Source organism: Pleurodeles waltl, chromosome 8 (assembly GCF_031143425.1).
Source record: "Pleurodeles waltl isolate 20211129_DDA chromosome 8, aPleWal1.hap1.20221129, whole genome shotgun sequence".
NCBI lineage: Eukaryota > Metazoa > Chordata > Amphibia > Caudata > Salamandridae > Pleurodeles > Pleurodeles waltl.
The window spans coordinates 606613443-606640538 of record NC_090447.1 but is presented as its reverse complement, the minus strand read 5'-3'; the positions used below and the strand labels follow the sequence as shown (position 1 = coordinate 606640538).

The window sequence follows — 27096 nt, the reverse complement described above, 5'->3', positions numbered from 1 at the left end:
TGTCAGTGGAGAGCTTAGCGTGTAGTTCTGGGTACTGACTGCTGTCAGTAGCCTCTGCTGGGTGCTAGTCTTCCTGGCAGCGCTGCACTTGGCCTGGGAGGCAGACCCCAGGGCCAAAAGCAAAGTAGGCCCTCTGACCCTGTTGGTCATGGTGGGGTTGCTCAAGTGTTGGGTGACCTCTTTGGTTAAGCTAGGTGTTGCCCTAGCAAAGCTAGGGATAGGGGAGGTGGGCACCTCAGTACCCAAGTTGGCAGACAGAGAGGAGGAAGACCCCCCTAGAGGGAAGTTTCAGTTTGAGATGGGTCCTTTCACTGTTGGGACGGATTCACTACCCAGAGGGAGTGACCATGGCAGGACGATGTAAGGCAGAGTAGGCCCTGCAAAAGGACAGCCTGTTCTCTTCACTGTCTTCCTCGCCTTACAAGCCAGGAAGACTCTCCCCGGGTTGGGCTGAGTCTCCTGGGTGTGTGGGCTGGGGGGGGGGGACTTGTGTGATAGAACAGGGCTGATTGCAGAGGCCCCCTAACATTTTGCCCCCATTTTCCACTTTTTGCTGGTGTTTTCCTGACTCTGATGGTGCCCTGGGTACTGCTAACCAGTCCCAGGGCCTGTGCTCTGTGTAAAATCAGTATGCAAATTAGGCTAATCATAATAGGCTAAGTCAACCTACCCATAGGTCCCTAGTATATAGTAGGGCATGTAGATTTAGGGACCCTAGCATAGGTAGTGCACCCTTAGGTGCACTGCTGATGTGCCCAGTGTCATTTTAAAGGCAGGCCTGCCTTGCTGGCTGCTTTTAAATTAAAGTTACATGCAAATTCGACTTTGGAATTAAAAGTAGTTCCAAAGTCTTAAACTACCTTATTGTTACATATACGTAACCCCTAAGGTGTGCCCTATGTGCCCCTAGGGCTGGGTGCCATGTAACTATAAGCAGGGACCTTATAAAAATAGTTTTATAAGCCCTGGTGAGGTAAAACAGCCAAATTTGTTCTTCCCTCATTGTAGTGAATGGCCTCCATAGGCTAGAATGGGGAGACTGTATTTTACTTTTAGAAATCCCCTTAAGTAACAGATACCAGAAGTTTGGTATCAAATTAATTGTTATAATAAATCCCACAACTTCCAGTTGTGGGAATTAATATAACCTGTTCAGGTAAAGAGTTTTAAACTTTACCTGAAAAGTTGCCAACTTCAGCCCTGCAGTGTTTTTGCTGCTGTGCTCTGATTGGCCAGCCTCTGGCAGCCTGGCCAGGCTGCCTTGATGAGGTGTGAAGTGGCCTGGCTCCACACAATGAGATGTGCCTGGGGAGGAGATCTCCCCTCAGCAGATCGGAAAGCAGGAAGGGGGAGGGCTGCCAAACTGGTATTCAAAGGCAGAGAAGGACATTTGGAGCAACCCAGTAACACCCTCACATCCTGCAAACCCAGACAATTAGGTGCCCCCTTGATTAGATTAGGAGAGGGCAGGTGAAGGGTGTGTTTAGGATTTTTCGCCACACCAGTGGGTGGGCTCAGCCAGATGAAACCTCCAAACATCACTTTCAGCCATGATGGATTTTTGAGGAATGTTGCTACCTGGGATTGATTTTTGACACACTTCCCAGGAAGTGGTCATCACAAGGGGAATGACCCTGCCCCTGATTGGAGAACCAGGACCCCCCTGTTTTTCACCTAGGAGCAAGGATAAAACTGGCAGACCTGCACCCACACCTCAGATCCCTACCAGATTCCAACAAGGAAGAACTACAGGAGAAGAAGGACTGCCCTGCTGGACCCCTGACATGCACCTGGACACTGCACTCTGGAGGACTGCACCAGCTGCAAACTTGGGCTTCACCACTAAAAGGACTTTACCTGTCTTCTACTGCTTCAAGAAGGGACTCCCTGTTTGCTACAGGTACAAAGGGGCTGCCCAGAGTCCCCTTCATCAAGTCCTGCAACCAGAGCCCAGCTGACCAGCGGCCATTTGAGGATTCTGACCACGTGCATTCTGGGAATTGTAGTCCAAACTCCCAAGGAGCAACTCAGAGCTTCTGGAACCTTGGGTGAAGTTGTGGACACTTCAAGGACACAAAAAGGACCTCTGGAAGAAGATCCAGAAGTTTGGAGATGTTTGGAGCAACTCCATAAATTGAAGAGGTGCATTGTGGGAGTTGTAGTCCCAGACCCCAAGAGGCACACCAGAGCCTCTGAACCCTTGGCTGGTGCTGTGGACCACTTTCCTGAATCAAACACTTCTGAAAATAAGTGTGACAGTGTCACCTCATTTGTGGCCTGAACTCTGGACTTTGTTCCTTTCCAGTGTGACCTTTTTTAACCCTTTGAGCGCTAGCTGCTTCTATGCGCTAGAGAGCATTAATTATTTTAAAAATTCATATCTCCGGTTCCCCTCATCTGATTTTATTTGTTTTGGTGTCATTTTAAAGATAAAAATATTTCCTATTTTTATAAATTGATTTTGCATTTTTAAACTGTTTCCTGTGTTTTATTTAATTACTGTTTTGTGATATTTGAATGCTTTACGCTTTGTCTCCTAAGTTAAGCCTTGTCGCTCGTTGCCAAGCTACCAAGGGCTAAGCTAGGTTTAATATACTGAGACCAGACTGGATTTAAGTGGAGGTTAGTGGCGTATTGCTAAGTGTAGGAACTTACGCTGCCCTTACCAATAACTAATTTTCCAACATTTTGAAATTTGAAAGCTTGTATGTGCAGTAAGCCTTTTCCCCACTAGTGAAGGATTCTGTGTCACAGAAGTCTCATGTTGTTCTTTCTCAATAGTGAGTAGTGCACAGAGATGTAATTTTACCCACTGCAATTACAAGACTACCAATACTAGAATGCAAAAAAACAAATATCAGGACTGACTGAGCTACTCATGTTTAACACAGGGCAAACTAAGAGCGTTGGGAACCTCAAAATGCAGAGAGGAGTTAGTAATCATTTTTCAGGTTTTTTCTTCTTTGTATGAATAACTTAAAGAAAATGCATTTGGTTATTGGTAAAAGGAGTGGGAATGTATTTACCAAATGTGCCACAAAGTGAGCACAGGCAATGCATTTACTCAGCAAAGAAATACCAAATTAAGAGGCAAGTTAAAGCAAATTATGTGGTAACGAAAGGTAAATTATGAAGCAGGGTATGTGATTAGAAATAAATAATGTGGCATATTCTGTGGCGTTGAGACAAGGGATTTAACACTAATAGGGATGCAGTGAAAGTTGACAATGGGCAGTAAAGTACGCTCAGCTTCTTATGTAGTTTCCAGTGTAGCACAAACATCTCTGAAGTTCCCTGGTGTAATTAACAACTAAGACACAGAGGGCCATATGTACAAACACTTTTTCCCATAGACACAGAATGGGGAAAACCCTTTGCTACATCTGGCCCATAGAACCTGATGTAGTAAAATACTGGCCTCAAAAATTGGTTGAGAATTGTGAACAGACTTTTTTCAGCGACCATTTAATGTTACGATGCCACATATGTACTATTTAGACCTATTGCCCATCTCTAGTCACAGGAGGTTGCAGAAGGACCTGCCTAATGGATATTAATTAATGCAAGTTGTAATTTATAACCACCTGCAATAGGTTGCTGGCTCCAGGATGGTGACCTGCACGGAACAGCAGATCATTAGCCCTGTGTCTGTATTCCCAAACAGGCAACTTTTGTTTTAATCAGCCTTTGTTCCATAAAGGAAATAGTGCTGCTTGAAAAAACAAGCTAGGTGAGGTCCTCAGTGAACCGGAACACAAGCAACCCAAGACCAGGTTTCGTCCTTATTAGGGATCATCAGTCAGGAATAGCTTGACTCCAGTTTCAAAGGGTACACTGGACCCATATCTGGGCATACCGGTTCCATCAGGACTGCTCGTGTTCCACTTCAAAGACAACCTGGCCTGGCAGTTTGGGCTTGACTGTTCCCACTGGAGCCGAGTCAAGACTGATATGCATATGGATGGATCCAAACTGAGGTGGCATGGTGTGTAAAGTAACGATGGACTGGGTTGCGGACCTGAGTAATTACCACTCTCTGAGATTAATTCAAGCATTCTATCAATCACTTTTTGTATACTTCAATTTGATGCCCAAAGTGGGATGGGCATGCACAGACGTGGGTCCCATACATACTGTGCCACCAGAGCCAACCTATACCCAACTGATGAGCCCTAATAAGGGTGAAACCGGTCTTGGGTTGCTTATGTTCCATTTCACCGAGGACCTAACCTGGCGGTTTGCGCTGGGCATTACCCACTGGAACAAGGTCAAGACTAATGTGAATGGGACTGGGTCCAAACCGAGGTGGCATTGTGTGCAAACTGACGATTGACTAAGATGCAGCTCACTGTAATTAGCAGTGGCTGAGATTAATACAAGCATTATATCCAACATTTTTTTGTATACTTCATCTGAAACATGGTGACTTCTCACCAAACTTTCAGTGCCATTAAGATGCTATTTGTGGTAGCAGTTCCTCTGTAGCGCACAAAGATGTCCGCAGGGCCAACATGGTGTGCAATAGCCTGCTAGGGTGGTGGAGGTGGGCCACATGTCATGCCCTAAATGAGGCCATTAATTGTAAGCCCAAATGCTTTCTGCATTCATTTGACTTGGCACAAAGCAATGACTTCAAAAAATAGCTATCTCCATGTGAAATAAAATTCTGCTGGGCAGCACAATGTCGGAAACGGTGCTGCAGACTGTGTCTAAATTAGTAAGGGCCAGGGTATTAAAAAAATTGTGACTAAACCATTGGTGTGTCCACAATGCACAACCTGTAAACACTCAATATGCAGTCCTAAAAAACATTCTTCAGAATCATTGAGAGTAGGCTTACTTTCAAAATATTAAGAACTCAATAATGTGTGCGTCAATAATATTATCGCATCTATATACCTTATTTGTCGCTATCTTGGCTATATTCTTGTAGCAGGATATTTGTGTATTTAATATTCTGACATACAATCAAAGTGCCAGGGTACAAGCGCGTTTTAGCCCAAGCGTTTAGTTCTGTGGCTTATTTTCGTGCAAACACATTGTTACCACTGGAATCAGGGTTGCAGTGGGAAGTCTGAAGCAATCCTGCAAGAAGTCTCGAGCAGCCTCAAGCAGCCTAACAGGACATAGGCCCTGATTCTAAGCTTGCGGGAACCACCAGAAGACCGTACCGCGGTCAAAAGACCGCGGCGGTCATTCTGGGTTTCCCACTGGGCTGGCGGGCGACCGCCAAAAGGCCGCCCGCCAGCCCAGCGGGAAACACACTTCCCACGAGGAAGCCGGCTCAGAATGGAGCCGGCGGAGTGGGAAGGTGCGACGGGTGCAGTTGCACCCGTCGCGAATTTCAGTGTCTGCAAAGCAGACACTGAAATTCTTTGTGGGGCCCTCTTACGGGGGCCCCTGCAGTGCCCATGCCATTGGCATGGGCACTGCAGGGGCCCCCAGGGGCCCCACGACACCCCATACCGCCATCCTGTTCCTTGGCGGGTGAACCGCCAGGAACTGGATGGCGGTATGGGGTGCCAGAATCCCCATGGCGGCGCAGCAAGCTGCGCCGCCATGGCGGATTCCCATGGGCAGCGGAAAGTCGGCGGTACACCGCCGGCTTTCCGCTTCTGGCCGCATCAGAATGCCCGGCGGTGCACCGTCAGCCTGTTGGCGGTGCTACCGCCGACCCCGGCCCTGGCGGTATTTACCGCCAGGGTCAGAATGACCCCCATAGTGTTATAGCCTGGAACATTATGAACATGAGCAGGGCCATCACAAAGCAAGGGAGGTGTGGCCATTTGCCCAGGGCTCCGCCCTTTCGAGGACCCCAATCTCCTGCCAGACTTATGCTGCCATTAGTTTTTCAAACAAAGGAATCTTCAGCCATTGGCTTGACACACATTCAGGCAACATACGTATTTTAGTCTCATCGCTTTCTATTGGCTGTATGTATCCTTCTGCTTTCACCCGAATTAATGAAAGAATATTTAAAATCTGAAAAGTACACTCTGTCATCACACAATGTGTTCTCTTATCCATTCATAGTAAAAGTAATTATATTTTAATGCTTTTGCAACGCAGAAGGCATTTCTAATGTTGTTGTCATCAATGGAGTGTGTGTTAAAACCTTTGCCAATGCTTGTTAGATCTTGAGCTGCTAATAAACAGGAATGTGAACACCTGCAACGAGGTAGCCATGAATCAGCAGGCGAGCAACCAGCAGAAGACCAGCGCAAAGCCTTTAATCCATCCGGCATCAACCAGAACGAATTACTGGTCAGGTCGCCTAACTGGAATTGTTCAAGTCAGGAAATGGAAAGTTCTCGGCATCCCGCAGACAGAAAAATCACTGGTGTTCCATATCAAAGCATAACCAGTGGCCTAACGAAACTGGAGGGCCCCCTTCTGCCCAGAGCGCGGGGTGGGCGGGGGGGTGACATCCAGACTCACTCAGTTCAGGTGCTGTACTGAGGGCGGACCCCTGGAGCTCCCCACTCCGCACCGCAGAGGCCTTTGTTACGTCACTGATCATAACACTAATCTAAATTCTAGGGACCAAGCATGCGTGCCTAAAAACTCTGCAACCGAGCACGTGCGGCGGAACCGACAAAATAGCTTACCTTTCTCTTCTACTCTGTTCGGAAGGGACTCCGGTCTCTCGGGCGGCACCTTCCGCACGTCATATCGTCTCTCTGTGGTACCTGAAAAAAGAGATACATACTGAGCAAGGCCTCACCAAATCCAGCCGGCATGCTCTTGTTGTGTGATATCATTTAAGCGCAGCAGACTTCTAAGCTTCATGGCGCTAAGAAAATATCGTGTGCACAAAAGGAAGAACAAACTCAAACCAAACCAAACGAAAGACAAATCAATTAAACAGATCCGCGGAAGGACCAGCGAAAGTCTCACGTGCAGCACATGAGACGCAGAGGCGCACGAGCCGATTAGCTGGGGCAGGGATTATCCCTCATCAATGGATATCCTGTTATTAGACTTGTATAGCGTGACAAGCACAGTGGAAAGCCGTGCTGCAAGGAGATGAGAGTGGGGGTGTGCAGCCATCACACGTTTGTATTTTGTGCGTTGCGAATTTCAGAGTTCACTTTTGTATTTGAAATGTGCTATTTTCAAGAAATGTTATTCCAGATATTGACCAATTCCTTCCTAAATATTAAAATGTATTATTTTAGCCATGGCTCTTTCCATAATACCGTTTTGTATGCCTTTTTTTATCACAAAATCTAACCTGGAACACGTTTTTATTGACCACGAAGGATGGAGGGGTGAGCTGACCAGAATTTGATCCCATGACAGGCAGGTCACACAGAGATTTCAGAAGCACGGTCTGGACCCAATTTACTTTATTAAAACATAGGTCCAGATTCACGACAAAGGGGTGCAGCGGTACGCAAAAAATAGCAGTGCCGCGCAGTGCCACTTTTGAAAGGCAGGGATGCGCCGTATTTACAGGAATACGGCGCATCAGTTTCCCCCTGCCGCTAAATTAAACTGCCCGCGCCAATGCAGGCATCTTTGCACCATAATACAAGGGTGTCTGCGTTGAGGGGATAGATTGTTAATGTGCAGTAAGGTGTCCCTTCCGGCACATAAACAATCTATAATGGCAATATGGCACTTCTATGTGTGCTGCAAAATGCAGCACACATAGAATTATCAAAGCGCCATTTTGGAATGATACAAACAATCATTCATGACCTATTGCTCCTTCTATGTGTGCTGCAGAATGCAGCACACATACAAAGAGCAAAAAATGAGGAGAAATAAAAGTATTCCTCCTCGTTGTGTGGGTGGCGTCAGTTTTTGGCGCTGCCTCAGATTTACGCCTTCTTTTAAACCTGGGGCAGAGTCAAAAGCAATGGGTGTTGAGGTGGAACGCCCACAGCAACACCCACTGCATGCCCCTCCGATGTAGAAAACTGCGTTCGGGGGCCATATTTACAAGGAGGCGTAACGCCACCTTGTAAATATGGTGCAGTGAAAAGCGCCACCGGAGCTTCACTAAAAGTGACACTATGGTGGCGCTAGGGCCTTATAAATTTGGCCCATAGTGGCATATTTATTGAAAAGAGGTGCATTATTCATGATGCAACACTTTTCTAGCGCCCCATTGCGTCCCCCTAACAACAGCATGAGTGCACTGTAATTACAATACGGTTCACCATGGCGGTCGTGTCCACATTAGTGTCATAATTTATGGCACTAATATTTATGGCGCTAGTGAGGCGCTTTGCTAGATTAGCATCATAAATGATAGCGGTAATGCAGCAAAGCACAGGGAGGCCTGTTGTTTTCAATGGGAGTGTCATCCTAAAGCCTGCCTTAATAATGACGCAAAAAATGGTGCAGTGAAATCTAGTAAATTTCACTGTGCCATTTTTCTGGGCTTCCCCACGTGGGAACACCCTCTTACATACATTATGCCTGGCACAGACATAATGTGGCGCAAGGGTTTACAAAGTGTGGCAATGTTGGCCTTGTGCCACTTTGTAAATGTGGTGCGTGGGAAATGCAACCTTAATGGCACATTTACGTATTTATTTTTTTTAAAAGACACAAATGTGGCACAAGGTGGTGGTAGAGCCATCATAAATATGCTCCATAGTATTTTAATGCTAAAGTCTAATATGAGAAAGGGGGGATAAAGACAAACAATGATGTTTAAACATACTCCTCTCTCGGTGTCTAGCCAGCCTCAAGAAAAGTGTTTTCATCCAGGTGACCTTTAAATCTTTAAAATAAACCGAAGTTTTGAGGGCACATCATGTTTTTTTCCTGGCTGTTACTGGAGTCAAAATAAATGCATTTAATTCCAACTGAAATCCCCAGGGCTGAGATAATCTGTAATGCTTTCTTAATAAAAGCACTAAATGAGTGTCAAAGTACAATGTTCCATTTGAATAATGCAATTAAAACAACACATTTTAACAGTTCATTGGCAAAACCACCAATTAAAATAGCAATAAAGCAGCTGTCTGGTTCTTTGCCTCGCGACCAAATTAGTTTTCACTTTGGGAGTCAGAACTGTAGCTGTCCTACTGCTCGATATAACCAAGACCCCTGGATTTATGGGGCACCGGGGAACCTTTTGTCCATTCGGACTGACTAACTTGTGTGGCAAGGAAAAAGCAGATTACCTCGCAAGAAATAGCAGATGCCAGCATATTAGGAGATTAACTGAAAGTACGTAACAGGTTCTGAGAACTCATGATCTAGGTATTTTCTCGGTTTAATAAACATTTATAGCACACAAGAGGGACTTCAATGTTATAGGTTTCATAAGAAAGAACATGTTGCATATAAGGCGGATCACCTTCAAATGTTCTTCATCAACAGTATTTTGTCTCCACTTTCAGAATTGCTCAGTTTTCCCACTGTAGTGCCTATCGAAGCAATGTGGCCTCACAAAAACAATCCTGAATTACAGTGCATCACATATGAGAATTCTTTTTTTATGTAACACTTTCTTACCAGATTTCATTCCTTTCTAAGAACTCCAAACTAACAGCTGTTAGTAATACCCATTTTATTAGTACTCAATTTGCAGAACCCTTTTAAGGTACTTACATCCACGATTTCAGACATTAAAAACAGATGTAAACTATTTGTGATTTTTCGGGAAAAAAAAACCTGGGCCTTCTTGAAATAATTTCTCTATTGAGAATACAGCGATCAAGTCATAAATTGGAATGAATATCAAAACAACAATTTTATGACAAAGATGGAATCATTGTTCTTAAATATAGTATTCATTCTTCTTGCAAAATACAACCCTTTCCCAGTCATCAAATGGAGATGTTATTACCGTCTGGGCGAAATCCTTACCACTTTAATGCATGAGGACCACAATCGAAAAGTGAACTGTGATCAGTTAATACTGGCAACACTTTTAGCAATATTTCATCTTTGGAGCCAGAACATTTTTGCTGAAATCTGCAAGTTATGCAGCAGGCAGTGGGCCGTACAGAAACCAGAATTTACACAAAAAGCCACAAAGTCACACAATTCCAGAGGCCCAGGGTGTAAGTAAAATGGTATTATGGTTACTCCATTGAAAATGACTGTAATCCTAATTTACACAGAAAAAGCCATAAAGTCACACAATTCCAGAGGCCCAGTGTGTAAGTAAAATGGTATTATGGTTACTCAATTGAAACTGACTGTAATCCTAATTTACACAGAAAAAGCCATAAAGTCACATAATTCCAGAGGCCCAGGGTGTAAGTAAAATGGTATTATGGTTACTCCATTGAAAATGACTGTAATCCTAATTTACACAGAAAAACCCATAAAGTCACACAATTCCAGAGGCCCAGTGTGTAAGTAAAATGGTATTATGGTTACTCAATTGAAACTGACTGTAATCATAATTTACACAGTAAAAGCCATAAAGTCACACAATTCCAGAGGCCCAGGGTGTATGTAAAATGGTATTATGGTTACTCCATTGAAACTGACTGTACCTGCAGAGATCCTCCACATGCGCGTTATGGAAGGGCATTTCCATCAAATGCACTGGGAATGCACACATTGGCAGAGTGCACCAGTGCTCTACACCTGGCATCGCAAAGCATTTGGAGTGCTTAGCAGTTTGCTCTGCGTGATTAGCGCTTGTCACCCTTTTGTAAAAGGAGCCCAGTGGGCTGCCATGATTAGAGCTTGTCTCCCTTTTGTAAAAGGAGCCCAGTGTGGCTGCCATGATTAGCGCTTGTCTCTCTTTTGTAAAAGGAGCCCAGTGTGGCTGCCATGATTAGCGCTTGTCTCCCTTTTGTAAAAGGAGCCCAGTGGGGCTGCCATGATTAGCGCTTGTCTCTCTTTTGTAAAAGGAGCCCAGTGGGGCTGCCATGATTAACGCTTGTCTCTCTTTTGTAAAAGGAGCCCAGTGGGGCTGCCATGATTAGAGCTTGTCTCCCTTTTGTAAAAGGAGCCCAGTGGGGCTGCCATGATTAGCGCTTGTCTCCCTTTTGTAAAAGGAGCCCAGTGTGACTGCCATGATTAACGCTTGTCTCCCTTTTGTAAAAGGAGCCCAGTGGGGCTGCCATGATTAGAGCTTGTCTCTCTTTTGTAAAAGGAGCCCAGTGGGGCTGCCATGATTAGCGCTTGTCTCTCTTTTGTAAAAGGAGCCCAGTGGGCTGCCATGATTAGCGCTTGTCTCCCTTTTGTAAAAGGAGCCCAGTGGGGCTGCCATGATTAGCGCTTGTCTCTCTTTTGTAAAAGGAGCCCAGTGGGGCTGCCATGATTAGCGCTTGTCTCTCTTTTGTAAAAGGAGCCCAGTGTGGCTGCCATGATTAGCGCTTGTCTCCCTTTTGTAAAAGGTGCCCAGTGTGGCTGCCATGATTAGCGCTTGTCTCCCTTTTGTAAAAGGAGCCCAGTGGGCTGCCATGATTAGCGCTTGTCTCCCTTTTGTAAAAGGTGCCCAGTGTGGCTACCATGATTAACGCTTGTCTCCCTTTTGTAAAAGGAGCCCAGTGGGCTGCCATGATTAGCGCTTGTCTCTCTTTTGTAAAAGGAGCCCAGTGGGCTGCCATGATTAACGCTTGTCTCCCTTTTGTAAAAGGAGCCCAGTGTGGCTGCCATGATTAGCGCTTGTCTCCCTTTTGTAAAAGGAGCCCAGTGTGGCTGCCATGATTAGCGCTTGTCTCCCTTTTGTAAAAGGAGCCCAGTGTGGCTGCCATGATTAGCGCTTGTCTCCCTTTTGTAAAAGGAGCCCAGTGGGCTGCCATGATTAGCGCTTGTCTCCCTTTTGTAAAAGGAGCCCAGTGTGGCTGCCATGATTAGCGCTTGTCTCTCTTTTGTAAAAGGAGCCCAGTGGGGCTGCCATGATTAGCGCTTGTCTCTCTTTTGTAAAAGGAGCCCAGTGGGCTGCCATGATTAGCGCTTGTCTCCCTTTTGTAAAAGGAGCCCAGTGGGGCTGCCATGATTAGCGCTTGTCTCTCTTTTGTAAAAGGAGCCCAGTGGGGCTGCCATGATTAGCGCTTGTCTCCCTTTTGTAAAAGGAGCCCAGTGGGGCTGCCATGATTAGCGCTTGTCTCTCTTTTGTAAAAGGAGCCCAGTGGGGCTGCCATGATTAGCGCTTGTCTCCCTTTTGTAAAAGGAGCCCAGTGTGGCTGCCATGATTAGCGCTTGTCTCCCTTTTGTAAAAGGAGCCCAGTGTGGCTGCCATGATTAGCGCTTGTCTCCCTTTTGTAAAAGGAGCCCAGTGGGGCTGCCATGATTAACGCTTGTCTCCCTTTTGTAAAAGGAGCCCAGTGTGGCTGCCATGATTAGAGCTTGTCTCTCTTTTGTAAAAGGAGCCCAGTGGGGCTGCCATGATTAGCGCTTGTCTCTCTTTTGTAAAAGGAGCCCAGTGGGGCTGCCATGATTAGCGCTTGTCTCCCTTTTGTAAAAGGTGCCCAGTGTGGCTGCCATGATTAGAGCTTGTCTCCCTTTTGTAAAAGGAGCCCAGTGTGGCTGCCATGATTAGCGCTTGTCTCTCTTTTGTAAAAGGAGCCCAGTGTGGCTGCCATGATTAGCGCTTGTCTCCCTTTTGTAAAAGGTGCCCAGTGTGGCTGCCATGATTAGCGCTTGTCTCCCTTTTGTAAAAGGAGCCCAGTGGGGCTGCCATGATTAGCGCTTGTCTCTCTTTTGTAAAAGGAGCCCAGTGTGGCTGCCATGATTAGCGCTTGTCTCCCTTTTGTAAAAGGAGCCCAGTGGGGCTGCCATGATTAGCGCTTGTCTCCCTTTTGTAAAAGGAGCCCAGTGGGCTGCCATGATTAGCGCTTGTCTCCCTTTTGTAAAAGGTGCCCAGTGGGGCTGCCATGATTAACGCTTGTCTCCCTTTTGTAAAAGGAGCCCAGTGGGCTGCCATGATTAGCGCTTGTCTCCCTTTTGTAAAAGGTGCCCAGTGTGGCTGCCATGATTAGCGCTTGTCTCCCTTTTGTAAAAGGTGCCCAGTGTGGCTGCCATGATTAGCGCTTGTCTCCCTTTTGTAAAAGGTGCCCAGTGGGCTGCCATGATTAGCGCTTGTCTCCCTTTTGTAAAAGGAGCCCAGTGTGGCTGCCATGATTAGCGCTTGTCTCTCTTTTGTAAAAGGAGCCCAGTGGGCTGCCATGATTAACGCTTGTCTCCCTTTTGTAAAAGGAGCCCAGTGGGCTGCCATGATTAGCGCTTGTCTCCCTTTTGTAAAAGGAGCCCAGTGGGCTGCCATGATTAGCGCTTGTCTCCCTTTTGTAAAAGGTGCCCAGTGTGGCTGCCATGATTAGCGCTTGTCTCCCTTTTGTAAAAGGAGCCCAGTGGGCTGCCATGATTAGAGCTTGTCTCCCTTTTGTAAAAGGAGCCCAGTGTGGCTGCCATGATTAGCGCTTGTCTCCCTTTTGTAAAAGGAGCCCAGTGTGGCTGCCATGATTAGCGCTTGTCTCTCTTTTGTAAAAGGAGCCCAGTGGGCTGCCATGATTAGCGCTTGTCTCCCTTTTGTAAAAGGAGCCCAGTGTGGCTGCCATGATTAGCGCTTGTCTCCCTTTTGTAAAAGGAGCCCAGTGGGCTGCCATGATTAGCGCTTGTCTCCCTTTTGTAAAAGGTGCCCAGTGTGGCTGCCATGATTAGCGCTTGTCTCCCTTTTGTAAAAGGAGCCCAGTGGGCTGCCATGATTAGAGCTTGTCTCCCTTTTGTAAAAGGAGCCCAGTGGGGCTGCCATGATTAGCGCTTGTCTCCCTTTTGTAAAAGGAGCCCAGTGGGGCTGCCATGATTAGCGCTTGTCTCCCTTTTGTAAAAGGAGCCCAGTGGGGCTGCCATGATTAGCGCTTGTCTCCCTTTTGTAAAAGGAGCCCAGTGGGGCTGCCATGATTAACGCTTGTCTCTCTTTTGTAAAAGGAGCCCAGTGGGGCTGCCATGATTAGCGCTTGTCTCTCTTTTGTAAAAGGAGCCCAGTGGGGCTGCCATGATTAGCGCTTGTCTCCCTTTTGTAAAAGGAGCCCAGTGGGGCTGCCATGATTAGCGCTTGTCTCTCTTTTGTAAAAGGAGCCCAGTGGGGCTGCCATGATTAGCGCTTGTCTCCCTTTTGTAAAAGGAGCCCAGTGGGGCTGCCATGATTAGCGCTTGTCTCCCTTTTGTAAAAGGAGCCCAGTGGGGCTGCCATGATTAGCGCTTGTCTCCCTTTTGTAAAAGGAGCCCAGTGGGGCTGCCATGATTAGCGCTTGTCTCTCTTTTGTAAAAGGAGCCCAGTGGGGCTGCCATGATTAGCGCTTGTCTCCCTTTTGTAAAAGGAGCCCAGTGGGGCTGCCATGATTAGCGCTTGTCTCCCTTTTGTAAAAGGAGCCCAGTGGGGCTGCCATGATTAGCGCTTGTCTCCCTTTTGTAAAAGGAGCCCAGTGGGGCTGCCATGATTAGCGCTTGTCTCTCTTTTGTAAAAGGAGCCCAGTGGGGCTGCCATGATTAACGCTTGTCTCCCTTTTGTAAAAGGAGCCCAGTGGGGCTGCCATGATTAACGCTTGTCTCCCTTTTGTAAAAGGAGCCCAGTGGGGCTGCCATGATTAGCGCTTGTCTCTCTTTTGTAAAAGGAGCCCAGTGGGGCTGCCATGATTAGCGCTTGTCTCCCTTTTGTAAAAGGAGCCCAGTGGGGCTGCCATGATTAGCGCTTGTCTCCCTTTTGTAAAAGGAGCCCAGTGGGGCTGCCATGATTAGCGCTTGTCTCCCTTTTGTAAAAGGAGCCCAGTGGGGCTGCCATGATTAGCGCTTGTCTCTCTTTTGTAAAAGGAGCCCAGTGGGGCTGCCATGATTAGCGCTTGTCTCCCTTTTGTAAAAGGTGCCCAGTGTGGCTGCCATGATTAGCGCTTGTCTCCCTTTTGTAAAAGGAGCCCAGTGGGCTGCCATGATTAACGCTTGTCTCCCTTTTGTAAAAGGAGCCCAGTGGGGCTGCCATGATTAGCGCTTGTCTCTCTTTTGTAAAAGGAGCCCAGTGTGGCTGCCATGATTAGCGCTTGTCTCCCTTTTGTAAAAGGTGCCCAGAGGGGCTGCCATGATTAACGCTTGTCTCCCTTTTGTAAAAGGAGCCCAGTGGGGCTGCCATGATTAGCGCTTGTCTCCCTTTTGTAAAAGGAGCCCAGTGGGGCTGCCATGATTAGCGCTTGTCTCTCTTTTGTAAAAGGAGCCCAGTGTGGCTGCCATGATTAGCGCTTGTCTCCCTTTTGTAAAAGGTGCCCAGTGTGGCTGCCATGATTAGCGCTTGTCTCCCTTTTGTAAAAGGTGCCCAGTGGGGCTGCCATGATTAGCGCTTGTCTCCCTTTTGTAAAAGGAGCCCAGTGGGGCTGCCATGATTAGCGCTTGTCTCCCTTTTGTAAAAGGAGCCCAGTGGGGCTGCCATGATTAGTGTGGCTGCCATGATTAGCGCTTGTCTCCCTTTTGTAAAAGGTGCCCAGTGTGGCTGCCATGATTAGCGCTTGTCTCCCTTTTGTAAAAGGAGCCCAGTGGGGCTGCCATGATTAGCGCTTGTCTCCCTTTTGTAAAAGGTGCCCAGTGGGGCTGCCATGATTAGCGCTTGTCTCCCTTTTGTAAAAGGAGCCCAGTGGGGCTGCCATGATTAGCGCTTGTCTCCCTTTTGTAAAAGGAGCCCAGTGGGGCTGCCATGATTAGCGCTTGTCTCCCTTTTGTAAAAGGAGCCCAGTGGGGCTGCCATGATTAGCGCTTGTCTCCCTTTTGTAAAAGGAGCCCAGTGGGGCTGCCATGATTAGCGCTTGTCTCTCTTTTGTAAAAGGAGCCCAGTGGGGCTGCCATGATTAGCGCTTGTCTCTCTTTTGTAAAAGGAGCCCAGTGGGGCTGCCATGATTAGCGCTTGTCTCCCTTTTGTAAAAGGAGCCCAGTGGGGCTGCCATGATTAGCGCTTGTCTCCCTTTTGTAAAAGGAGCCCAGTGGGGCTGCCATGATTAGCGCTTGTCTCTCTTTTGTAAAAGGAGCCCAGTGTGGCTGCCATGATTAGCGCTTGTCTCTCTTTTGTAAAAGGAGCCCAGTGTGGCTGCCATGATTAGCGCTTGTCTCCCTTTTGTAAAAGGAGCCCAGTGTGGCTGCCATGATTAGCGCTTGTCTCCCTTTTGTAAAAGGAGCCCAGTGTGGCTGCCATGATTAGCGCTTGTCTCTCTTTTGTAAAAGGAGCCCAGTGTGGCTGCCATGATTAGCGCTTGTCTCTCTTTTGTAAAAGGAGCCCAGTGGGGCTGCCATGATTAGCGCTTGTCTCCCTTTTGTAAAAGGAGCCCAGTGGGGCTGCCATCATCTGCCAAGATGAACCTGCTCAAACGTTGTTGGTTTTGTGGGATCTGGGCTCCCTTCCTTTTCTTTGGACGTGCGGGGTCATATGGTTTCATCAACAAAGCAAACCTGTGCAACAACTGATCTGCATGTTTTGCTCTTTTTTAACCATATTCAGCTTTGCATTACAAATATAATAACAGCTTTAAAATGTACCCTGCACAACTGCACGTGCCACTAGAAATGCAATTTCAGCAAATTGATGACTAGGTGCATAAATGATCAAAACACGGCTACAACTGGGCAAACCAATTGCTGCACAGACGCACATTATTCATGGTACAGCTCCTGCATCCCAGCCCTGACGCAAATCACTGCACCGTGCACGCTCTGCAGAGAGAAGACATCCACCAATGTCAGCAACATTTAGCCACAAAAGCTGCATACATTCTTGTAGTGTTTCATTTCAGACTAGTAACAGCATGGTCTTTTACTCCTTAGCGTGGTTTGCTAACAGACTATGGCAGATGCATGTTGGAATCCACAAAGCACCCTGGGGCATAGCCTAGCCAGTGAGATTCGGAAGTGTGAATCCTAAATTAAAGTTCCCAACTAAAAAGGCAGTGGATATAGGGGTGAGATGACCAAGGTTTGGGATAGAATGTTTCCATGAGGAGCAGGGCCAGTATGTATTAGAATTAAGGGGGCATCTGTGTACAGTGGCACAGTGAGAGAAACACAATGGGCTGGAATGTCACCCAGTGATTGGCACTGGTTAAAATATTTGCAAGCATCCATCCCACACTTTTTGTGTGACTAATTGCCTGCAATATGCCTGGACGTTTGAGACTGGCACAGCTTTCCAAGCCTACTGCTGCCAGTGTATGGGAATATCAAAAAGTAGCAAATTTGCTCCCATTGAAGAAGTACTTCTATAACTGCTGGTCTACTACTGTTCTGCTAAACTGGTCACTATCTAAATATAAGATTCTGAATCAAAAAAATGACAAGTTAAAAAACACTTAGTGAAATGTGAATATCAAGAAACACCGACACAGACATAGCACACCAGACTCAGGGCCCAAAGACCCAACTACCAAACCAAGAAAGCTTTGAGGGGTGTCACACCCCAAACACCCCCCCTCCCCCTAAACTACAACCCTTGCCATTTCACCTGGGTCTGGTAGTTCTCCATGGAAACTTATGACTAAACTCCTTTACAACACAACAGCCTGGAGTCCCTGCCCTACGATCATTTATTTTAAACATATTTTAACTATGCTCACTACTTGGTTTCTGCTACAAGAGGACTGATGGTGGAGTATATAAAATTGGTGCATGAAGGCATATTTCTAGTCCTCGCCTTTTACAAATCATTTTATCAAGTGACTGACAGACCCATATACTACACACGTGAGTCGCAAATAAAGAAGTGTGTGCCAGTAAACTAATAGGGTATACCAAGCCAGAGCCGAATCATATGTCTGACTTGACTCCAAGAATCTGTGCACAAACCAAGCCATGAAAACATTTGACATGTATAACGAGAAATAAATAAAAATGTAAAAATATGAGTTTCTTCAAAATTCTAACTGTGAAAGCTTTTCACTTTAATACATCAGATTAACTCACTGCATAGACAGACATTTATTAAAAGTGATAGTTTTTAGAAACATTCACGGTTCGCCCTCCAATGGCAATGCTATTAGTGAACTAAAAGGCAAGCCAGCAGTCATGTAAACCCTATGCGTGGCCTCAATGCTTATTAAAATGGAACAACATTAAAGTCTATTAAAAGAAATATAAGAGGTGCTAGTACAAGGAACATTCTGAACTCAAGTATTTACAAGTGCACATATATGTGATAATAAAGAAAAAGTAGGCAATGTGAAATAAAGAAAATGTGCTTAGGATCACACAATTTGGAAAAGCAGGGAAGCTGGTATTAATTCAGGGTTATCTGACTTCACATTTTGAAATTCAGCCACCAGATGGGTAATTCTTTCTCTCACGCTTATTTACATCACAAGTCACAGTTTTTTCTTTCTTTTTTTAGCTCATGACGAGAAAAACTAACATGAGCAGCAGACCCTACTCAGGGCTCCCAGAACCAACTACCAATCCAAGAATGCATCTATTTGAAGTGTGTCACATCCCAAACGTTATCCCCGAAACTACACCCCTGTAGCAGTATTGCCAAAGTAACATGTACACAGAATTCCACACTTTCAAAGTGTTTGGTAACTCCAGGAGTCAACACCAAGCAAATACCCATATTATAGATTAGCATGCCCACTCACTAGGGGCATCAAATTTTAACTATGCAAATCTCAAACTCATTTGCAAAGGCCACTTGAAGTTCTACTATTGGGTGCATGTTATGCTGCAATTCCATTAAGGTGGCCAGCAAAGGTTTTCCCTTTCCTCATGCAGACCTCCATGTAAGTATCTGCTGCTACAATGAAGCTGGAGCTGATGGGTTTGACAAATGGCGGCCTTTTGCAATCAGTGTGCAGTAACTGACTCAAGTGGCCTATGCAGTAAGTGTGTGACTCAAAGAACCGGTCCCCAATTAAGGAGATCCTGGAACCTAAGGAGTATCACGAGAATCCAGCTGGCGACTGCATGAAACTAACTGTTCATAAAGGAGGTGAAATAAAAAAAACAATAAACAAACTCGAAGACAAGGCACAGATATTTGGCAATAACACAACCGGACAAGCAAGTGTATTGCTGGGAACCACGTAAATGGTGTGTCAAGAGCAGTTGGGGAAATGGCCTTACACAATAGGCCTCACTGTATTATCTTTCATCACATTTGATATGGCTATGTTTTCTCGGAACTGTGAACTATTTTGTGTGGAACTGAAGATGCTACTATCTAGTTAATTCTTTATACGCATAGATGTAGCCAACTTGCACACGTTACAAACATAGACACAACACACACACACAGGAGTTACATGTGTAGGTAGGTGCACTCACACATTGCTAGTAAAGAATAGTAACCAAATGGAGTCCGGGTCCAGAATCACACATGCCAACCGACCCGATTCAGGCGGGAGCTTCATGAGTTTTAAGGCCCAAAATGGCTTGGTTTTGGGTGTCTCCATCTTAAAATTGCCTTTATTTCAATATTTGTTTATTGGGGAAATAAATCCCCCCATTTTTTCACTATCTCACTGTTTTCTGTTTTGAAATGAGCGTTTGCCTCCTAAATATCAAGTATGGAATATATTGAGACTTTAGTATCATGGACAGAATAGCGAGGGACAAAATATCGAAAAGGTAAGTATGTATAGATTTTCTATACCTAACTCCACATATATATACCTTGATGATATATATGTATTTTCAACGTAATTAGAAATGAAGTAAGAAATAGTAAATCTATAATTCTCTATGTGCACTTGGCTTTCAATATTTTGTCCCGCAATATTTTGTTCACAATATTGTGATATCACAATATTTCCATGCTCGATATTCTATGGTACAATAATTCATAAGCTGGTAGAAGGTTTTTGACCACTTCCAGGGAATCATCCCAACTGATTCCCGATGCATTGTATTGACACAGGCAGTGGTGCCCAACCACATTTTTTGTGACTCATCTGGGGAGAAGGCAGGCTCGTATTTTCTGTTCCAAAGTGATCGGCTGCTGAACGCCTCACTTCACAGACATCCAAACTCAATTTGTGTCCCAGAGGTGTCACGGCTGGGAGCAGATGTAGGTCATAAAGGAGCATCAGGTGAAACTCATAAAAGGATGCCTCACCGAGCAGCACATAAAACAAGCATTTGCAATGCAATAGGTCTTGCATTTGCTTGAGTTAGAGCTGTTGGCGTTGTAAATACAAACTGGACTTTTCTTGCCACATAAACTGGTCAATCCTACTGCATAATTTGGTCCTCACCGCGGATAATTCCATTGACCCTGCATATATATACAACTAAAGCACTTCCATTTTCCTCTGTCTGTAGAAACAATGAGAATATTGGCATTTAGCATCCTAATTTACATCTGCCCTGCTAACTAGAATAGAATACCACTTTCAACACCCCACCATCAGAGTTGCTGTGTGCAGCAGCGGCCGGGCTCCTGAAGCAAGCAGACCTTTTTCTGGCTGCAGATAAAACGGCCATGTTAACAGATATTAATCCTCTAATCTGTTTTTCCTGTGAGCACTTTATACAGCAACACAGAGGTCCACAGGAGCGGTTGCAAGCATTCTTACATCATGACACATTCACTGCAAAATAAATAAATATATAATGCAGAGGGAGGGCGCACCACTTCCGCCCGACACCACCTCCTCCTCCCATTCACTACGGGGATGACCCCTGCTTCCGGTCACTTCGGCCATTCTCTTTGTGTTAGATAGCGGACTGAAAGACTCACTTAATGCCCACTGATCGTGGATGGACCCGCAGGATTCCTCATGAAATATATTCGTAAAATGAACAGGACAAGGGGACAATAAAGCCGATTCCCAACGTGGTTCAGGCAGTAGTGATCGCAGCCAGTGGCTCTCACAATAATACAAGGTTCAAAGGCAGCACCTTCACTTGAACATAATGAGACACCAATGCCATGAACTTCGCTTTCATCATATAGCCGTAAAGGACATTGAAACGAACACATCCAAACTTCAATCATGTGTTTCAGCCATGAAAATGAATGATTTTTATAGACATCAGACAGGACGGTTCCCCAGGTCTGTCTTTCCACGATCAAGTCACACAAAAAACCCACCACTGAGCCCCTCATCGCAGGAGAAAACTGCAGCCGGGTAACAGACGGTGGGACCGGGGTTTGCTGTGGAATGGAATCAACTGAGGTGGCTCACCAGACAAAACACACGGCAAACATTTTATTATAACCCCACCAAACTAAAAGCGCCCTGGTTTTCTCAGTGAGTGTGCTAGAAACAGTTACGCACAAAACAGTGTTATTTCTGCTTGCCTTTATTCCCGCTCTCAAGTTGGCGCTTTAATAATGTTTTACAACACTAAGGAGCGCTTTCATGTTGAGAGTGCAATGAAATGAAAATGACTTTAAACTGGCGAACTGTGGTCTGTAATTTTCACAACCTGTCTTCCCTTGAAGCTTACATTTGGCATGGAGGGAATAATTAGGAATTGTAGTATCTTTTCAGTTATGGGGCTTCCAGTCTGAAGTTCATCGTCAGTGGCTGGAGAGGAGCAAACTATTTCCACACGCACAACAAAGGATGCTTTCTCAGCACAGAGCAGCACTCGTATAGTAAAAGTTTAATGGGATATGCCATAAACACAGGTGATTAAAGGAACAAGTAATTAAATAAAAAATGGAGGTGGACGAGCTTTCACCACCATGGGCCGAAGGAAGGCACACTCGGCAAAGAAAATCCAAGCCAAGGAAGGGCGGGAGCCAAGCAGCTGAGAGAGGGCACCGAGAGCCCACAAAGACCAAATGTGACCAAGATAACAACCTGGTTTATAGCTTTGGTTACAGCTAAATTAAACTGAGTGCAAGAATGCTCTGATAAACTTCCCATAGGGAATGAGTAGTTGGTCCCTGCTCCCAAAGAGAACAAGCATTTGCAATGCAATAGGTCTCACATTTGCTTGAGTTAGAACTATTGCCATTGAAAATTCATAAGCAGACTTTTCTTGGTACATAAATTGGTCAACCCTGCCTCATAATCTCGTCTTTTCCTGCCATACAATTCCAGTAGCCCTGCATATAACTAAAGCATTTCCTATTTTCCATCCACTATCTGCAGCAAAAAAATGAAAATGTTGCCCTTTAGCATCCTAATTTAAACCTGGCATCCTCATTTAAATTTCCCATTCTAATTCCAATAGAATACCACTTAAACCACCCCACCATTACAGTTGCTGGCTGGCCAACACAATTCCCCCCATTTACGACACAAGACAGTCACAGTGCAGTAATGACAGAAATAAACTAGAAAGGTCACCCAAACATATCAAGAGTGCTGAATCAGCCATAGTGTAAAAAGGATGTTAAATTGGCCTGAACTATGGTAATAATTGTAATAAGAAGAGATTATTAAACATATACAATAATCTTATGAACCTTTGTCAGAAATAAACTTTTGGCATTTGACTGTAATGCACGAAACAGCCCCCAGGGAGCACCATAACAAAAATATAATTTGTAAGAAACATGGTCATGTAACCATATTGTTAGCCCCTAGAGGGGCTAACCCCATGAAGAAAAAAAACAGGAGAAAGCAATGCAGTGTAACGATAGGCTTAGCCCCTAGACGGCGTTTTTAGGGCTACCAGGCCTACTGCAGTGATATTACAAACAAGGCTTGAAAAAAACTTTTCTCAGCTGTAAAACAAAAGTTGTAGCCATGAGACAGCTTAAAAGACACTGAAAGGTGGGAGGGGTTGTTATTTTGGGACCCCCCCCCTCCCCCCACTAATCTAGTGTGGGGAGCCAGAGATGATGTGGACAGAACGCGCATTTTGAATGTGGTCCCATTGTCCTAGGACCACCACAGGCTGAGTTATGAGCAAAAATGTTTTGGAAAAGAATGCTTGCAAAGCATTATGGGGTGAATTTTTCCAAGTGCAGTTAATATTGTAGTATCGGCTCTCCTGCTGTGCTAGGAGAGCCACTTTTGCTATGCGGATTACTGTCTTAGTAAAGCATTCACCAATTTCAAGTGTTTTAAGGGAAGAGCCACAAGAAATGACTCTGATTCAGTAACTGTGAACAATGTGGCCAGCGATCCAATACCGCTGATAGATTCACGCTGTTGAGCCTGTTCATGCTGTGAGTACTATGGCTGCCATGCAGCACAAAGGGGAGAGACAAAAGAAATAGTTCTCCCACACTGAAGTATATCAGCAATCGTGCAATAATCCATGTAAGAGGGACAGTCTGCAAGGCGTGTCAAAAACAGCCTCAAGGCGGGACAGACGTAAAGCAATTACCAATGACATCAACGGATTTTTGAAAGGCAAGCCCATGAACGAGTTGAAGTGATGGGCGAGATGTGGGTGTGGTTAAAAGCCCACAATACTTATAAAAGGCCAAAGAACTTGCACGCTCAAACTAAACAGGAGGGACTAACCGGCATTACTGACCACTAGCAAGGAAGGATTTTTAAATGACACTGAAATGAGCAAATGAAATCGCTTTAAGCCCACAGTAAGTATACCAAAGAATAAAAGAGGCAGTATGCTTATGCACAAACTTAAAAAAAAGCTGTAGTCTGCGGAGTGTTACGTCGTCAATTTTAAAGACTGAAGACAGATTTTAAATTGTTTTTGATATTCTCACTCTCTGAGCCAATGTAAAAAATGTTATCCTATATACATGCTCTGGAGAAATCCTAGGTATGACCCTCTATCTTTATAAGAAATGTAATAGCAATCTTTTATGCAGCACGCAGTGCAAACTGAATTTTCTAGCATTTAATAAGTGTTTATTACTACCCATCAAACCGCATTTTAGCTTAGATTAATGAGATGGAGACGAAATCTGTAAGATTTAAAGCTTTTGATTTGCAGGTTGCACGAAGCTGCTTGACACACTTCCATTTTATTTATTGAGTGTTTTTATATAGCACGTAAAAGGCCCATGAGCCTCACGGTGCTTTACATAGAAATGTTTACAGGGTATACAAAAAGTACAAAATGGCACGAAAAATAGAAGTACAAATAAAAGGTTATGAGCGAGTTGACTGCAAAGTGATAGCATTTAGAATATAGGGACTAATCAGGGATATTCATCATTTAAGTACATAGTTTGAGTGAGCTTGTGAGGGATCTGAGTTTACAATGTGAATGTCGGTTAACCCCAAGGAAGAAAAGTAAGTCCATAACGCAACGAGCTATTATATTAGGGTTGCATACTGCGGCCTATGGAAAAAAACAAGGATATCTAGATTAAAAACATTAAATCACTGAAGTACTTTAAATAAACTCCAGCTCTGTGACCTGCATTACGCACTATATTCTGCAGGAAGAACATTAACTCTCGGAGGTATTTCGTGATGATTCAAACACGTGGCTAGAGAGTTCTCAGTGATCTCTGCAGTTAATGTTTTATCCTCTTTGTTATCATAGCGGTAGTATATCCAGAAACTATAGGACAGGTCTCTGGATCCCCCAATAAGTTAAAAGTGCCAGTGCAGGTTAAGTAAATTATATTAAATACAGCAATAACCTGTATAATACTCTGAAAGGCCACTAGATGGCAGAGTTGCACCGTAATTGTTACTCGGAGGACGATGATATCGGCTCGTTTCCATGAAATCTATTGCGCTGAAGCTAGGAATTACCGGGGGATAAAAAATAGTAAAATCGTAGTTTCTCTATGTAATTAAACGTTAGCGAACTGATCGACTGTTTACAGTTAACTACCCAGTTTTTTACTAACATACACTTTCTGCAACAAATTTCCTGCTCTACAGCGAAGAGACCCATGTTAAGCCATTCACAAAGCTCTTTCTATGAGTACCGGTGTCTAGCCCTGGTTTAAGTGTGAATTACCCTTGAATATCGAGGCCGGATTCACAAAGCCTCTTTTATCAGTAGTTGTGTTTTACTCCTAGACTGGGTGAGACTTACTCAAAGGTCTGTAGTAGTAAAACACACTCACGTTTTCTGAGAGGCCCACTGTTTCCTCTTCCCTGACATCCCCGCATGGCCCATTGGTTCATTTCAGAACCATTCCCTGTTTTCTCCTTTTTTCCATCATCTTTAGGGTAATATTTTAGGTGTGTAAGGGGCCCGCCAGTAAGGGGATGAGGCACTACATTGTCTGGTGATGATTTCTGGTAGTGGATGTTTTTCTGCCTAATTTTTTCTGTACTCATCCTCAGAGAAAGTTGTAAATAAATTATGCTGTCTAGTGTTCGGTTTGCCGTGTTGCAATGCCAGTATAAGCAGTTTACTCCTGTTGTATTCAATTTTTCTTTACTATGCGAATTCTCTTAAAGTTATGTGATGTGTGCTGATGGTTCCCAATCTTTTGACTTCTGTGGTCCCCCATTTTATTATGACTGGAACCCGGGGACCCCCACTAAATCATTATTGGAATCTGGGGACCCAGACTGAGTAATTAGTGGAAGCCAAGGATCCAGGCCTAAATATTGTTGGTGATTAGAACCACAAAACAATACAGAGACAAGCATCCATCAAACTATACACAAAAGATAACACATTTTACTTAATTTGCAAACAAAATAGACAAAATGTTTTACTAGGAAGGTTGGAGCTTTTCTACATGTAGTTGAATCCTCACTTCATTCATACTATATTCTGTTTGATGCACCTGCACTGCCACTGCTCCCACAAATTAATTTGAGGATACAAATTAAATTTTTAGTCTCCAATTTCAAATTCCCTGATATACACTATGTTTTAACATTTTCAAATGTACGTTTAGGCACTTTATTTATTTACACTTTATTATTCTGTAAATATTAGTTAATTTTCTAAGCAGTCACATGCCCCCTGAGGAGGCTTCGCAGACCTCCAGGGGTCCCCGGACCACAGGTAGGGAACCACTGATGTGTACCCTTCTGCCGTACAGTGGGAGATTAAAGTTATTTGTTCGAAGGGATCCCTGTGTCAGATTGGCAGTAACCAGGCTGTATGCTCTGTGGTCGGGGTTTGTGAGTACTGTGCCAGTCTGCTGTTGTGGTACGGCATGAGCCCCATGTTACTAGAGCTTAATTTGAGCTAGTGGAGGCTACCGGCATTTATTTTTGGGGACTGGTGCACATTTTTCCTCATCAGATTTTTCCGGAGAGGAAAAGAGAGAAAAACACACAAAGTGGAAAGACGGAGGAAGAGAAAGACTGAAAAACCGTCGCAAAAGCAGACAGCAGGAACCTGCAAGAGTGAGATAAAAGGGTATGAATGCTTGGTACTGAATTAAAGAGGCACGAGGTGGGTTGAAGATTACACAGCCATTTAACAGCGCCTGCCACTGCCTTGTGGGCACTGGCACACATTCTGTTACAAATTAAGCGCTGAGGTTGTTACCAGTCTGCTCTTGATATGTCAGTGTTCGGGCACTGTGCCAGACTGCTGTTGTGGATGAGGTGATAGTGCCTTTGACAGTCTGTTGTCGTAAGGTACGTGGAAGCTTTTGACACTGTGGCCCATATTTACACTTTTTGCTGCAAAACTGCGCTAACGCAGTTTTGTAGCAAAATGTTTAGCGCCAGCTTGCCTCATTTTACAACTCCAGCCAGGTGCCTTATTCATAGAATGGCGCAAGCCGGGGCTAGTGTCTAAAAATTAAGATGCTAGCCAGGTGAGGGTGCCGGTAGAGGAGATGGAGGCTGAGCGTAAAAAAATGACGCTAGGCTGGTTAGAGGCAAAAAAATGCAGCTAACCATCCTAGCGCCATTAGCTGACACACAACCATCCATTACACATGACTCCTGTCTTAGAAAAGACAGGAGTCATGCCCACCACCCCAATGGCCAGCACAGGGGACCAGTGTTCCCTGGGAATGGCCTTTGCACCTAGTGCCATGCAGGGGGCCCCATGTCAGGGCCCCCAATGGCACTTAAAAAAAAAAATACTAACCCATATTTACCCTACTTACCTGGGATGGGGTTCCCCGTACTCTGGTGTCCCTCTGGTGTGGATCAGAGTGTTCCTGGGGCTTGGGGTGGGCACCTGCGGGCCCATTCCATGGTGTTTGACCATGGAAATGGGTCCACATGTCCCCTAACGCCTGGTCTGACCCAGACGTTAAATAATGGCACTAAGCAAGATTAGCGCCTTTATTTGGGTCTGCCTCCCACCTGTGCGTCATTAGCGGGGGATAGATATGGCGCAATGGGGATAGTGTTATGTTTTGGATGGGAACGCCTACCTTGCATCTCATTGACG

At 45.1% G+C, this 27096-nt stretch overlaps 1 protein-coding gene across 3 annotated transcripts in view; it reads right to left on the bottom strand.

The window, feature by feature from the left end:
- The window catches only part of SH3KBP1 (SH3 domain containing kinase binding protein 1), a 1044962-nt gene that overhangs the window by 126471 nt on the left and 891395 nt on the right, over positions 1–27096 (bottom strand). For all 3 annotated transcript variants that reach the window (XM_069204692.1, XM_069204693.1, XM_069204695.1), the window contains one exon: positions 6609–6689. In XM_069204692.1, the coding sequence (XP_069060793.1) occupies positions 6609–6689 (81 nt within the window). The remainder of the gene's footprint in view (positions 1–6608; positions 6690–27096) is intronic.